At 48.4% G+C, this 16,367-nt stretch overlaps 1 protein-coding gene across 4 annotated transcripts in view; it reads left to right on the top strand.

The window, feature by feature from the left end:
• Positions 1-1,971: 1,971 nt before the first annotated feature.
• MAP7D2 (MAP7 domain containing 2) overlaps positions 1,972-16,367 on the top strand; it is a 105,911-nt gene continuing 91,515 nt past the window's right edge. For 3 of the 4 annotated variants that reach the window (XM_059911162.1, XM_059911161.1, XM_059911160.1), the window contains exon 1: positions 1,978-2,029. In XM_059911162.1, the coding sequence (XP_059767145.1) occupies positions 1,978-2,029 (52 nt within the window). Of the gene's footprint in view, positions 2,030-16,367 lie in introns of all 4 variants that reach the window. The other variant, XM_059911150.1, reaches the window with a different exon arrangement.

Below are 16,367 nucleotides of genomic sequence, written 5' to 3'. Positions count from 1 at the left end.
GTTTGAAAGTAGAACTAAAATAATATATTAAACAGGAGGTGTATATGATTGAAGAGAGGACTGCAAGTAGGAATAGAAAATAAACAAAAAATAGAATCAAAAGAGAAAAAAATAGAATCAAACTAGGCAGGGGTGTTACTCTGACAAGTCAGCAAGCTTTGAGCTCAGGAGGTGGATGAGTTATAAGCTCGTACCCAAGGTCTGTAAAACCAAAAGAAGAAAAAAAGTGAAAACAGCTCCCAAGCCCTAATTAACTTGTCTCAATCTTATTGAGTTGGAAGCAGTTTTCATTACAGCCAAGGGGCCAGCCCCAACTTGCCCGCTTTTCTGCTCATTTGTGTCTAAACTCGCCTTCTGGCTTTCTCACCATAGCTGCGCCCTACTCCTAGCACACCTTTGGGAGTGTCATGAACACGTTCATCACATTTTTGTGCCAACAAAGGGACTCTTCCCAAGCTTTTCACTAAGAATCTGGTTGTCGGTTACTGAGGGCTTCAACTTGTTGGTTTTTTTTTTTTATTGTATAATTTACACACCATAAAGTTCACCCGTTTAAAATGTACAGTGGCTTTTAGTATACTTATAGAGTCAACCATCACTATAATGTAATTCTAGAATGTTTTCATCACCCTCCCAAAAGAAACCTTGTACCCTGATTCAGCTCTATTCGGCTTTTTAACCTTGCATTTCTTTCTCCCCCCCGGGGTGGAAGTTAAAACCCGGGGGCTGGTCACTGCCCAGCAGAGAAACATGCAGCCTGGGGCTCCCCTTGGGTGGGTTATCACTCCGCAGGCTGTATCTGGGTAAACACCTGGAGGCTTGAACTGGCTCTGCGAAGATGTCTTTTTCAATATGTATATTTTTGAAAAGAAGTTAAATGCTTCTGGCAGGGGTAAAAGGACATCCAGGGGAAACACACCTCCGCAGGCCCCCACACCCTGTCCAGACGCCTACTCCCAAGGCTACACGTTCAGTGCATTCTCATTTGTCTTCCCAGAGATGTTCTCCTTGCAGAGATTTCTCTAGTGCATTATTTGCACACCAGGAAGGAAGAAGCCATTGAGTAGCGCTCGGGGGGAATCAGCCTGGGAGTGGGGGCATGGTTGGAAGGCCGACTGCATGCCCCTCCTCTTCCTTGAAGGTCCACCAGTCTGGCTTCCTGGAGCCCCTCGCTGCGGTGAGGACCTAGCGCCTGTCACCCATGCACCTCTGTGCTTGGAGGGAGGCATCTGCACACGTGGCACTGGCCCAAGCGGCGCCTGCCCGAGGCCCTAATAGGACCTGTTTCCAGAGCTGCAGCATACGTAGGTATGTGGATGCCTAGTGTGTGAACTTCTGCGAGCCGTGTGAGAACATGTGCGTGCTGGGTGGGCAGGTGTGTACACATGGTGTGTGCGCGCTGTGTTCACACTGCGTGAGGATGTGTGCACCCTGTGTGAGAAACTACATCCCATGTATATAATGCTGAGTGTATGCACTGTGTGGGGACGTGTGTTTACACCGGTGTGTGCACGCTGTGTGTGCATGCTGCGTGTAAGCACTGTATGAGGAGCCGTGTGCATGCCGTGTGTGCGTGCGCGCTGTGAGGACTGGTGTGCACATCGAACGTGCACGCGGTGTGTGGGAGCGCTGTGAGAACTAGTGCTCACATTGCACGTGCACGCCGTGTACTCGTGCTGTGTGAGGGCTGGTGTGCATATTGCCAAGTGCACGAGGTAGGCGCCTGCTGCTTCAGGACCTGTGTGCACCTCGCGTGTGCACGCCGTGCTCGTGCGCGGCTTGAGAACCGGTGCGCACATCGCACGTGCACGCCGTGGGGGGGACGCGTGCGCGTGCGGACGCGCGCAGGTCCGATACGGCGCGGAGGCAGGGGCAGTGCGCCTGTGCGGCCCGGGCATCCCGATGGAGCGCGGCGTCGACTGCGGGGCGGCAGCCGGGACGGAGGGGGTTACGCGGGCCCCCCCGCTCTCCGGGAAGATGGCCGAACCAGGCGCGGTGCGGACCTCGCCGCCCAACCACCGGCCTTCAGGTAGGGCTCCCGGGATGCGGCGGGAGCGTGGGAGCCTCAGGCCCCCCGGGCGGGGGGGGCGGGCCGCAAGAGGCAGAGGTTCTGGAGCGCGAGGCCGTGGGGGGCGGGGCGCGGAACTGAGCTAATGTCCTTTCCTCGGCCCGGGGTCGCCTGGGCGCGGGATCCCGGGGCCGCGCCCCTCATGGTGCCGGTGGCAGGGAACCCTCTCGAGTGGCCTGAGTGAGTGGGTGGGATTGGAGGTGGCTTAGGATGGGTGGCAGGTGTGTTTGGCGTGCGGGAACCGGGGCCACGCTTGATGCCCCAGGGGCCCGGGGGGCTGGCCCCGCATCGCGGAGCAGCAGGCGTGGGGGGCACTGGGGTCGACCGAGCGGGCGCGGGGGGTGGCCGGGGCCTGCGCGCCTGCCCAATCTGCGTCTCGGGCGTCGCGCGCGAGGGGCAGCCCAGCTTCGTGCTTCGCGGCGTCTCCGGGGGGCAGAACCGGCGCGTCACCCACTGGCAGGGGTGGCCAGCTGCGAGCCCCGGGCCGGGTTCCCCTGCCGCCCGCTTGCGCTCCCGGCGGCCGCGGGTGCGCTGCCCAGGGGTCTGGCGGGGTCGCGGCTCCCTCGCGTGGCAGCGCGACGGATGAGTCCCCCGGCCCTAGAGGCTGCAGCTGCTGGGAGCTAAGGAGGGACGGTCCCCGGATTGGCTGCCTGGAAACGAGCGAAGCAGGGAGAGATTTTGAGGACATTTGGCAGAATTTTAGATAAGCTGGTCTCGCATCCTCTAACGTTTTGTAAAGTGGTTGCAGGTAGTGCGGGTGTGTAAGCAACTTGGAAACCGATTTCATGTTTCTCCTGGCAACACCTTTTTTTTTTTCTTTTTTTTAAGTTAATGTGAGCTATTTTTAAGGCGTGTTTTACCGCAGTATAACGTGCATCCCACAAAAGCGCACAGATCTTAAGTATAGGATTTGGAGAATTATCACATAGTGAAGATCTGCGTCTATTTTATGTAAGGTGTACCAAGGAAGGGAAGGAAATAAACGGAAATGTTCTTTAGTCGCTTAAAACATGGTTTTCATGGGGGAGGGGGTATGTTCTGATTGGGCCTTCATTTGCATCATTTAGAGAAGGAGGAGGTGGCTTAAATCTTTCCCAGTTTGCGTTTTTCATCACGCATTTGTTTTGAAGGCAGAATTTCACAAATATCACAGGATAGTGATATAAATACTAAAAAGATGTACTTCTGTTTTCGTCCTTTTTGTTTGAGAAACTCGGCTGCATATGCTAGGGAGAAACCCAAAACCCACCAATCCATCAGAACCAGCCTTGGGGGAGGGGGACCTAGTAGAATATAACATTGGAAAAGGGAGGTTGTTAAAGTTCACATTTTTATTTGGTCGAGAGTTTAAACAATTAGGTTGTTTCGATGTTTTAGAGGCAGGGCGGAGCTGTATGGTTGGGCCTGAAATATCTGTGATATTTTAATTTATTTGAAGGCACTTAATAAGGGGACATCCTTATTAAGTTCTAGTTGGAAACTTTATTGTAGAAAAATAGCTTAAAGCTCTTTTCCTTCATTTGAAATTAGAAATATGGAAAGATGTGTTGTGTGAAGGTTTAAAATATTTCAAGGAGTTCCCTGGTGGTCCAGTGGTTAAGACTCCGTGCTTCCACTGTAGGGGGCATGGGTTCAATCCCTGCTCCGGGAACTAAGATTCCACAAACCGCACGATGCGGCCAAAAAATATATATATATATTCCATAAACTTCTATGTGCATAAAGGTTGATGTGGAAAAATTGGAGTATTCAATTTAGGTGCCAGGTAGTACCATGGTTTGTTCTTTCAAAGCGGGTTTTGTGAGGCTAGGTACTTAGAAAAATAATGTCATCCTCAGAGAAGTCTTGATTATTGAGTTTTTTGGGTTTTTAAAATATTTATTTATTTACTTTTGTCTGCATTGGGTCTTCGTTGCTGTGCGCGGGCTTTCTCTAGTTGCGGCGAGCGGGGGCTACTCTTTGTTGAGGTGCGTGGGCTTCCCATTGCAGTAGCTTCTCTTGTTGCGGAGCACGGGCTCTAGGCGCACAGGCTTCAGTGGTTGTGGCTCGCGGGCTCTAGAGCGCAGGCTCAGTAGTTGTGGCGCACGGGCTTAGTTGCTCCGCGGCATGTGGGATCTTCCCAGACCAGGGCTCGAACCCGTGTCCCCTGCCTTGGCAGGCGGATTCTTAACCTCTGCGCCACCAGGGAAGCCCTTTGAGGTTGTATTATAATCCATCTTGGTACTGATTACTCTTGGCTGCCCAAGGCCTTATCATTTGGGACCCATTCTTGATGAGAGTGAACCTGCATTTCTTGAGAGTCAACCATTGATCCTAAGTTTGTGCTGAGTGCTGTGAGGGGCAGAAAAGACAAAGAGGCCTGAGATGTTTAGGCTCTCGGACAATTTCACGGCGGCACAGCTGGGCGATATGGGCCGGCAAGTGGTTTTCCTGGGAGCTGTTGTAGAAGGTCGCAGGGGAATACCTCTCTGGTTGTTTCCTCTAGCAACAGGTTCTTCCAATACTGAAATCCTGTGCATTTTTCCCCATTACCCACCAGCGATGCTTTCTTTCTTTCCTTTTAATTACTCCCAGAAGAGAAATTACCCGATGTGCTGTTCTCTTCAGTGCTTGTGTTATATCACAGTATAAGGAATGAGAAAGCAAGCGCCTGTTGCTTGGTTCTGCCTCAGGACCTTTAGAGGGCGGGCAGAGTCACCAGGTCACCGCTGTCAGACTGCCTCGGTGTTACACAGGTCCTGGGCGCCGCTCAGTCTGAAATGCCCCCTTCTCCCCTTTTCCCTTCGGGCGTTCACTTCCTCTAGGCTTCTCTCAGTCTGAATTAAGGAACTCGTCTTGCCTGTGCCTGCGGCACCTGCAGGAAAGCACTCTTCTTATTCTGCCCGTGTGACGACATTAACCTCCCAGTTCCTCTCGGCAGATGTTCATTGGGTGCCCACTGTGAGCAGGGCCCTGTGCTGGTGGCTCCTGCTGTCATTGGAGCTCGGGCGATCGAGATCCAGACTGCCTGGGTGTGAATGCCGCCTCTCCCCTTCCTGATGTCTCACCTCGGGGAGACATCGCTGAGCTTCAGTTTTCTCACCTTTAAAATGGGCTTAAGAACACCGTGGGGGGGGGATAGAAGCACTGCCTTGAAGATGAAGGAATTGACATCTGTAAAGCAGTGCTTGACACACAGTAAATGCTGAAGCTGGTTAGCCATTGTCCCTTCTGTTAAGAGTTTTTGCACGCAGTAGGTGTGTAACTGATGTTTGACAATTGCATTATGCTGGGAGCAGCTCCACTGGGTTGAGTAAATACTCGTGAGTTGGATTAAAGAAGTGTGTCGGTGGAGGAGTTTGAGATAGTGGAATTACAAAGCATGTTTCCTGAGGCTTGTTGAACTTTCCAGTGCTTTCTGTAGGTAAATACTGTTTACTGAGTTCAGTCCATTTGCCCATGGTTCCCTGGTAAGGAGGGAATTGCTTTGAGGTAAGACGAGGTTCCCTGCTGTCTTTCCATCTGCCTGTCTTCCATCCCCCGTCCTGGATCAGGAGAATGGAGGGTGCAGACTGGAAGTTCAGGAGAGCCTCCCCCCAGGGGCCACAGTAGGGTGGGGCCGAGTTGGAAAGGCTGAGAGTAGGGCCCCAAGAAATCAGAGTTCTTCATCCTTTCTCAAAGTTGCATTTAAAACCATTCTTTTTTTTTTTTTTTGCTGCACTGCACGGCTTGTGGGATCTTAGTTCCCCGACCAGGGACTGAACCCGGGCCCTCAGCAATGAAAGTGCGGAGTCCTAACCCCTGGACCGCCGGGGAATCCCCTAAAACCGTTATCGACCACTCTCATCCTAAAGCTGTTTGGACCAAGAGGAGCAGATTGAGCTTGTGCGTGCATCCTAACATTGCATGTCCCTTCGGCAGTGAGAAGGGCCAAGGTCAGGAGAGAAAGAAACAAAGTTGTATTTGGTCTGGGGCTTCTGGCTTTGTGGAATGATGGCACTGAAGGACTCGGACTTGGCAGGACCTTCAGGGCACATTCCTGAAAGTCTGACCATCAACTGTTTCTTTTCTGATGTACTGACCCTAGTGACCCAACTGGTCAAAGTCTGTCATTTCTATCTCTATCCCTTCTCCCTCTCCACAATTAAAGGATGTTTTCCTCTCATTCAGATGCCCCATCTTCTGCCATGGTTCACTTTTTGAAAGAACATCTTGCCTTCTGTAGTAGTTATACTGATTGATTTATAACACAGTAGGATTTGCAGGGTTGATTTGGGCAGACGAGAGATGTGGTTTTCTGGGGGATGCTGGTCAATAGTCTAGTGGGCTTTGTTGGGAGGATTTAACAAGGTAGAACTCATAATGGCTCAGCATAGTAAGTGCTCACGGGGCAGGTAGTATGGTGATGCTTATGATGGCATTGCCTGGTTTTGGGGGGTGGGGGAGGGAGGGTTGGCATGCTGAGCTGACTCTGGCAGCAGTTTGATCATTTGGAAACTTTCCATGGCCCTGCCCTCTAGCCTCTTATGAACGAGTTACACCAGAAGAAGGAAGAGGCAGTGGTCGAGGGTGGCTGCCCTTGGGGCGCCGTGGCCCAGGAGGGATTGCTCACCGCCCACCTCACGTCTGAGGTGACCACCTTCCAGTGACGAGTCTGCCGGCTCAGCACCTGAGGCTCCGGGGCAGGCTGGGCCTCGGGATCCCCTTCATCCGCCTCTGAGGTCTGTCTGAATGGAGGCCTTGGTCTGCTTCTCTCTTGGGAAGCGGTAGCTTTCCTCTTGCCTAGGAAGTTTTCCTCTTTTTAAGAACCTTGTGATTAGTGGAGTTCAGGTTGTGATTTAAGCAAAAGGAAAACAGGTATGAGTGAGGCGCACCCCTGCAAAGTGTTGGAGGGAACAGCAGTCATGCCAAGTGCCCATGATCCGTTGGAACGGCAGGGTCTGTCCCCAGGGTACATAGCTCCTGGCTGGCTCTGAGTTCATTCACTATCTGAAAATAACCGCTTTTCCCCTCCATGCCAAATAAGCTGGCGACTTATAGCCCCCAGACAACCCTATGGAACGTTTCTTGCTCCTTTGTCATCTCAGCCTCTTAATTTTTACCCTCCCCGTGCCCATTTATGTAATAATAGCTTTATTGAGGCAACATTCACATACCATACATTTCACCCATTTAAAATGCCCAATTCAGTGGTTGTCAGTATATTCACAGAATTGTACAGCTATCACCACAATCAATTTTAGAACATTTTCGTCATCCCGCAGAGAAACCCCATAACCATTAGCTGTCATTCCCCATTCCCCCTCACCCGTCATCCACTCCCCAGGTCCTGGCAGCCACCCATTTACACTGTCTCCATGGAGACCTCTAGGCTTCAGCCCTTGATGTGCGCACATATTGTGGTTGCCCGGAAGTTCTCGGGTGGCTCTCCATGCATCAGGGATTTAGAAACCATCGTTCTGCACGCTCCATCCTTCAGGTCCGATACTTGCTTTCACCGCAAAGCCTTGTCTTTTCACCTCCTGGGCATTCCTCTGCTCAGGGCCTGCAGGGCACTGAGAACCTGAATGGAACCTCCCAAGTAGTCTGCAGTCATATATTGCACATGTGTTCATTTTAGCTCCTCAAATAGTAACAGCTGCTAATTGTTGAGCACTTCTGTCCCAAGCACCATTATAAGAACTTGTCGTACGTTATTTACTTTATTCCTCATAGCCATCCTTTATACTATTTTTATTCTCATTTTAGAGATTTGTAATTTTCTATTCCTGTGTAGCAAAACACTCCAACCTTACTATTTCTCACCATTCAGGGGGTTGGTTGGGCTCAGTTGAGTGGTTCTCCTGCTGCGTGTGCTGTCAGCTGGGAGCTCAGTGGGGTTGAAATGTTCAAGATGGCCTCTCATGGTCCGGGTGTCTCATATTACACAAGGAGTCTGTCCTGGCCTTCCTCACAGTGTGGCAGCTGTTCTTCAAGAGCCAGGAAGTACAAGTTGCCAGTTCTCTTATGGCCCAGACTTGGAAGTCCCAGAATGTCCCTTCTGCTGCATTTGGTGGTCAAAGCAAGTCACAAAGCCAGCCCAGATTCAAGGGGAGGGGAAATAGACTCCACCTCTTGAGATGAGGCATGGTAAGCGCCTACTGGGAGAGGAGGAATCTCCCCTTTTGGAGATTCTCTACTGTAACAGGTAAGTACATAGACATTAAGAGAAGTTAAGTAAGGGAATTCCCTGACTCAGCCCTTTCACTGCCAGGGCCCAGGTTCGATCCCTGGTCAGGAAAGTAAGATCCTGCATGCCGTGTGGCAGGGCAAAAAAAAAAAGAGAGAGGTTCAATAAGTTGGTCAAGGTCACACAGTAAGTGGCAAGCCAGGACTCACACCCAAGTGCGTTTGACTCTAGAGTTAAGTATTTTTAATCTCCATTCTTCTGTGCCCTTCCAGATAGATTATAACAAATTCCTTTTGCACATGGGTCATGCCTCCCGCATTTTCTGTACCCCTCTCAAGATCTAGCTCAGTACTATTGACACACATTTTATAAGGATTTTGTGTGCCTTTTTTTATAGTACACAGTTGTTTTTCTCTACAGAGGTGATGAGGACCTTCATTTCTTAGAATTACAGCAAAAGTTTTATCAACAAAAATGCTTAGAGGAAGAGAAGTTTCATTTAACAGAATTTCTTGTTTGCCAGGAATTAAGCCCCCATCCCCTCTGTGCCAGCCTTTATGTTGGGGTCTGGAAGATCTCCTTAGTATGCTTTCCTGTCTTAGAGCACTGCATTGGCTGTGACTGAGGACTGCGGCTCTTAGGTCATCACTCTGGAAGGCCCATGGAAGATTCTCTTATACTCTAGCCCAGTGTGTCTCTAACTCTTAAATACAATTTAAAGGACTTACTAGAAACAAAATATAAAGCACATGTAAAATACAGGTCCCAATTTTAAAATATCAGATTAGATACCAGATTCCAAGATATCAATGGATATCACATTACTTTGTCAAATTGCTATGAATGTTTCTAAATACATGCTCTCAATTTATGTCCTTATTGTGGACGATAATGAACAATAAGGAGGCTGGCATCTGTCCACAGGCCACACTCTGAGTAACTTTGTCCTGGGCCAGCATTTCCCAAAGGGTGTGGTACACAAGAGGGTTTAGGTTACACGTGGACAAACTTATCTTCTCAATTTTAGATTAATGGTCCTGTGGATTCTTTAATTGTGTTGTAAAAATACAACTAATACATCAAACTGTAATTTCATGAATATTTTCAGAATGAGTAAAAAATGAAAAAAAAATTCAGTTTAAAGAAAACTAGTAAATAATGGTATAGGTTGGTGCTGGCTAATACCAATAGAGTGCTAGTCACATATGTACTCCTAAATTTTCTAATAACTGCATTGAAAAAGCAAAAAGAAACAGGGGAAATTAATAATACAATTTATTTAACTCAGTATATCTAAAATATTGTCATTTCAACATGTAATCAGTGTAGAGAATTATTAATGAGATATCTGACATTCTGTTCTTTGCACCAAGTCTTCCAAAACCAGTGGAGGACTTTACACTTCAGCACATCTCTGCGTGGACTACTCACGGTTCAGCTGCCCCGTAGTCACCTGTGGCTAGTGGCTCGCGTACTGGACGCGGTGATCTAGAACATTTTCCTCATGGCAGAAAGTTCTGTTGGTCACATAGGGCACCGTGGTATTGAGTGTGGTATGAAAAACAGGATGTATGCTGTGGTATTCAGTCTATCTTAGATCTCTTGTGTGGAAATGAAAAGATGCTTTGATAAGACGGTCTCCCCTACAATAAGGCAAAACCGCCCTGGACCCTCAGGCTCTCGAGGAGAGAAGCTGCTTTTGCTTTCCCCAGGGTGGGCACGTGCCGAGGCCCTGGCACGGATTGTCTCGGGGACCTGGCAGGCTGTGGAAAGGGAGCGGGCTTGGCTTCGTGGTAAATGTTGGGCTGTTACGGAGGGAAAGCATGGTATAATACTGATGGAACAGTGGGAGGAGAGCGGTATTAGCCAGCGCAGGCTCTCCCGGGTTCAGTGTCGGGTCTGGTGGGGAACCCCGTGTGCGGGGTGGGGTCTGCTGGGCTGGGTCGGGGTGGGCTCTGTGAGGGCAGGTCTGGTCATTTCCCCCCAGGGCTAGTGTTGTGCTTTCCTAGTTCCTGTTCACAGAAGCCACACTCTGATTATGATCAACAAGTTCTGGTTGGCTGACAGGACAGACCCCCTAACTCTGGAGACCACATAATTGGACAGTTCCAGTGAATTCAGGGGCTGGTCCCGCCTCCCGCATCCTAGGTTTGATGATGTGGCAGAGCTGGCACTGGCTATAGGGGGACTTACTGGGCAGGGCCAGTTAACCCGAATTCGCTTTCAGGGCCTGAAGGACAAGTCCCTGCCCAGACCAAGTTGTCCCCCTCCTGAGCAGTTGGTCTGTCTTTGCCTTTGACACTGAGTCTTTAAGAGTTAACGGTTGGTGGGGCTTCCCTGGTAGCGCAGTGGTTAAGAATCCGCCTGCCAATGCAGGGGACACGGGTTCGAGCCCTGGTCCGGGAAGATTCCACATGCCGCAGAGCAACTTAGCCCGTGCACCACAACTACTGAGCCTGCGCTCTAGAGCCCGCGAGCCACAACTACTGAAGCCCGCGTGCCACAACTACCTGAGCCTGCGCTCTAGAGCCCGCGAGCCACAACTACTGAAGCCCGCGTGCCACAACTACCTGAGCCTGCGCTCTGGAGCCGGCAAGCCACAGCTACTAAAGCCCGCGCATCTAGAGCCCGTGCTCCGCAACAAGAGAAGCCACTGCAATGAGAAGCCCGTGCGCCGCAACAAAGAGTAGCCTCCGCTCGCCACAACTAGAGAAAGCCTGCATGCAGCAATGAAGACCCAACACAGCCAAAAATAAAAATAAATAAGTTTTTTAAAAAATTTAAAAAAAAAAAGAGTTAACTGTTGGTTTAGCAGGTCAACCAGTGTGCAACCCCAATTGCTATGGTAGAGCTACTGGATTAACTTCCTTCTTAGCTCCATTTTTCTATCCCACTCTTGTTTTTATCTTTCTCTCACACTTTTCATATTCATTTCTGCTGTATTTTATATAAGCAGAAGGAGGGAGAGAGGAATGCATAAATGAATACCTGAAATTAATAAATACAGAGCAGGAAACGCCCCTGCAGCTTGAATTTTTCACCAGGCACCAAAAGTCCTTTATTAAGTAGTGCTCTGTGTCTTTGTTTCAAAACAACACCTTAATATTTGCCCTTAACTTGAAATAACTATCTGAATCATAAACTGGGCAAAACAGGATTCTCCTGCTGTGCTTACTTTTAAAAAGACCCCACACCACACACACACACACACACACACACACACACACACACACAAGATTCCCCTATGTTCTTCCTTAGCAACTAGGCATGCATTTTCAGCATTCCATTGACTAGAGAAGCAAACGTCCGTGTGCATGGGGGCCGGGTCTCCTCTTAGGAGAGTTTCCTCTTCTCTACCTTATTAACTGTGTGCGTTCGGTTCTCTTGAGCACCAGTCAGGGGTGACAATTCGTGGTGAAATATTATGACAGCCTTCAGTGGAAGCTTTCCTTGCATGTGGGTAAATTTTCCCCCAGTGTAGATATGTGTTATGAACAAAATTTCGTTCATTTTCATCAGCTGGGTAACCAATATTATTGAAGCAGATTTAGTTACATCTTCAGATGAAAAGCCCTCTAAAAAATTACTGATTGTGGGGCTTCCCTGGTGGTGCAGTGGTTAAGAATCCGCCTGCCAATGCAGGGGACACAGGTTCGAGCCCTGGTCCGGGAAGATCCCACATGCTGCAGAGCAACTAAGCCCGTGCGCCACAACTACTGAGCCTGCGCTCTAGAGCCCGTGAGCCATAACTACTGAAGCCCGCGTGCCACAACTACTGAGCCTGTGCTCTAGAGCCCACAAGCCACAACTGCTGAAGCCAACACGCCTAGAGCCCATGCTGCGCAACAAGAGAGGCCACTGCAATGAGAAGCCCGCACACCACGACAAAGAGTAGCCCCCGCTCGCCGCAACTAGAGAAAGCCCGCGCACCGCAACGAAGACCCAACGCAGCCAAAAATAAATAAAATCTTAAAAAAAAAGAAGGTATAAGGAATGAAATTGCACTTAAAAAAAATTACTTATTGTAATTGCAGTTTTCTTACTGCAAAACATGTTCCTGCTCTCCTTTTTTTCCCCTCCTCACCCACCTAAGTTTCCACTTCACTTGATTTTGTTTTTGTCAGTCACGAATTATTTCTAAAGAATAATTGCTTCTTATTAATGGTCCATTAATTTCTACATATCCCTAATCTTCTGGGGTGAGATTAACTCTTTTTATAGCAGAACAGTCAAGGGAGTGAAATGGACTGTTTCACTCTACCCTGTTCAGCTTTCATTTCTCTTACTTGTCTTTTACTTTCTCTCTGTTTCAACTGAACGACCCAAGAAGACATGGTGCCTTTCTACTAAGGAATGTTGAATGTCCTTTGTGGTACATAATTTTATCTTTATTAGTTAAAAATTAAAAGGATTCTTACCCCCTTTTTTAAAGGTGTGTAAAGATGACATGTAAAGGTGTGTGAAGGTGATTTCAGAATGAGTGCCTCTTATGATCAGGCCAATTCAAGCAGGAGATACTATACGCAGTGCTGTCTAGTAGAACTTTCTGTTCTGTTCTACGTCTGTTCCAAATGGTAGCCGCTCGCCACGTGTGGCTATTGAGCACTGAGGAACTGACTTTTTAATTGTATCTGATTTTAAATAATTTAAATAGCCACATGTGGTAGTGGCTCCTGAATTGGACTGTGCAGTTAACTAGATGTTCACTGACCTTGCCAGGTTAGATCAGAAATAAGGAGTGTGTTGGGCTTCCCTGGTGATGCAGTGGTTAAGAATCCGCCTGCCAATGCAGGGGACACGGGTTCGAGCCCTGATCCAGGACGACCCCACATGCCACGGAACAGCTAAGCCCGTGTGCCACAACTGCTGAGCCTGTGCTCTAGAGCCCGCAAGCCATAACTACTGAAGCCCACAAGCCATAACTACTGAAGCCCACATGCCTAGAGCCCGTGCTGCACAACAAGAGAAGCCACCGCAATGAGAAGCCCGCGCACCGCAACGAAGAGTAGCCCCCGCTCGCCGCAACTAGAGAAAGCCTGCACGCAGCAGCGAAGACCCAATGCAGCCAAAAATAATAAATAAATAAAATAAATAAATTTATAAAAAAAAAAAAGAAAGAAATAAGTAGTAGTGTGTTTCGGGCCTCAAACAAGTTCCTTCATACCCATCTATTTTTTTTTTAATTTTATTTTTATTTTGGAGTACAGTTGGTTTACAGTGTTGTGTTAGTTTCAAGTGTACAGCAAAGTGAATAAGTTATACATATGTCCATTCTTTTTCAGATTCTTTTCCCATATAGGTTATTACGGAATATTGAATAGAGTTCCCTGTGCTGTACAGTGGGTCCTTGTTGATTATCTATTTTATACATAGTAGTGTGTGTGTGTGTGTGTGTGTTCATCCCAAGCTCCTCATTTATCCCATCTATTTTTGGTTTCTCCTCTACAAGCTCTGGTATTTGGTACTTGTCGTTCAGACCCTCTCAGATGTGCACAGGCCTCCAGAACTGGCACTTAGCTCCTGTGGTTCACATCAGGTCTGTAGGGCCGTGATAGAACCTACTAGCCAAGACGTATCTCTGGCTCCTGGGGGCCCTGGGGTGCCCTCTCCGTCTCTGCCTCAGTTTTGGTCACACAGCATGGCTGGAGGAGAAACCAGGTTGACTTATAAGGCATTATCAGATCATGAGATGAAATCATGAGCTATGCAGGATATGGATGGGCTGTGGGGAGAACTTTTACAGGGGGATGTTGGCAGGGACTGAGATCACAGGAGAAGCCTGTGGTGGAAAGTGAGGCTGGCGAGGGCGTTGGGGAGCCATGAGCAGCACAGCTGAAGGAATCCGTTCCCTCTTCTCTAGGACTGCTCGCTGAAGTCGATGAGCCTTAGCTCTCTCGTCCAGCTTGCTCCTCACACTGTGGCCTTGTGCTGGCCTGGGCGAAGAACTTGGTTGCTTGTGAGGGCACTGGCACACTAGGTCATCTGACTAATGCTCTCCAACTCTGACATACTGTGGTCCTCCACTGCCAGCCCAGGAGGCAGGGGAAAGGGTAGTCTGGTCTTCTCCCCTCTGGTGAGTGGGATCACCAGCCACGTGGGCTTAACCAGCAGACTTACCAGCCTTCCCCTCTCCCACTCCCATTACAACCAAGGCAGGGGGCTCTGCCTCCATCTCTCACGACCCTGTCCGCATTGCCAATGCCTGGGTCAGACCCTGTCATCTAGGTCCCGACTGTTATCACAAGAGCCTAGGGATCTCTGTCCAGGTCACCCTCCCTGTCATGGATTCATCACATCGCAGTCTAGTTTGACCTCCTCTGACATCAGCCTAGCATAAGCACAGTCCAAACTGCTGCTGGGGTTTCCCAGGTTGGGTGTGTTGGGATGGGGCTCCCTCTTACCCCTCCAGCCCCCCACCTCTGGCCAGTGATCACCCCCAGCTGGTAGTGTCTGGCGCACTCTGCATCCGCATGCACCTCGCCGCCCATACACGTGCTCTTCCCTCTGTCCAGAATTCCTCCTGTCTGTGTCTACCATGTTCACCCTTCAGTACTTGGCTCACATCTCACCTCTTCCCTGAAGCCGTCCCTGACCACACACACTTTTGGTGGGTTTTTCTTTTCTCTTCCATTTCCATTACGGTGTTGATAACACGAATTCAAGTAAATTAAATCATGTGCAAATAAACTTGGGGTTGGCATTTGGAAACTAAAGTGCACAGATCTTAAGCATACAGTCTGATGAATGTTTACATATACACCCATGTAACCAACACCCAGATCAAGAAACTAAATATTTCCAGTACCCAGAAGGCTCCCCTGTGCCTCCTTCTAGACAGTATCCCCTAAAGGTGAGCATTGTTCTCACCTCTTTTCACTATAGATTAGTTTTGCTTGTTTTTGAGCTTTATAAAAATAGATTCTTGTAGTATGTACATTTTTATTGTAGCAAAATATACATAACATAAAATTTACCATTTTAGCCATTTTTAACTTACAGTTCAGTGGCATTAAGTGCATTCATATTGTTGTACAATCATCAACACCATCCATCTCCAGAACTTTTTCTTCAAGTATATACATTTTTTTGTGTCTGTTTTTTTCCACTCAAAATTGTGTCTGTAAGATTCATCCATGATGTTGCAGACATCAGTGGTTCATTTCTTTTCTTTTTTTAAAAATTATTATTTATTTACTTATTTTGGCTATGCCAGGTCTTAGTTGTGGCATGCATGTGGGATCTAGTTCCCCGACCAGGGATCGAACCCAGGCCCCCTGCATTGGGAGTGTAGATTCTTAACCCACTGGACCACCAGGGAAGTCCCAGTGGTTCATTTCCTTTTATTTCTGAGTAGTATTACATTGTGTGACTATACATACTACAATTTGGTTTATCCATTCTCTTGCTGATAGACAATTGGGTTATTTCCAGTTTTCTATTCTTTTGACTAAAACTGCTATGAACATGCTTGCACACATCTCTTGGTGCCCATATACATGCGTTTCTGTTGTGTGCATACCTAGGAGTTGAATTACTGGGTCAGAAGGTAGGCATATGTTCAGCTTTTGCATATAGTGCCAAACTGTTTTCCAAACAGTTGGAAGTAGTTCCCTATTGCTGTTATAACCAATTACTGCAAATTTAATGGCTTATAGCAACATGAATTCATTATCTTATAATTCTGGACATCAGAAGTGCTAAAGTGAAGGTGTCAGCAAAGCCTTACTGGAGGCTCTAAGGGAGAATCTGTTCCCTTGCCCTCTCCAGCTGCTAGAGGCTGCCCGCATCCCTTGAGTCGTGGCCCCTTCCTCCATCGCCAAGGCTAGCAGCATAGCATCTTCCAATCTTTTCCTCTCCAACTTCTGCTTCCATTGTCACATCTCCTCTCTCTCACTCTAGCTTTCCTACCTGCCTTGTGATTACATGGGGGCCACCTGGAAAATCCTGGGTAATCTCCCCATCTTAAGAGCCTTAACTTAATCACGTCTGCAAAGGCCTTTTTGTCATAAACGGTAACATTTTCACGGGTCCAGGGCTTAGAATGTGGACATCTCTGGGGGCTTGTTACTCTGCCTACCATTTTGTATTCCCACCAGGAAGGCATGAAAGTTCCAGTTCTTCCACATCTTTGTCAGTACCCGATCTTGTCAG

Source organism: Balaenoptera ricei, chromosome X (genome assembly GCF_028023285.1).
Source record: "Balaenoptera ricei isolate mBalRic1 chromosome X, mBalRic1.hap2, whole genome shotgun sequence".
Classification (NCBI taxonomy): domain Eukaryota; kingdom Metazoa; phylum Chordata; class Mammalia; order Artiodactyla; family Balaenopteridae; genus Balaenoptera; species Balaenoptera ricei.
This window is presented reverse-complemented; position numbering and strand designations above follow the sequence as displayed.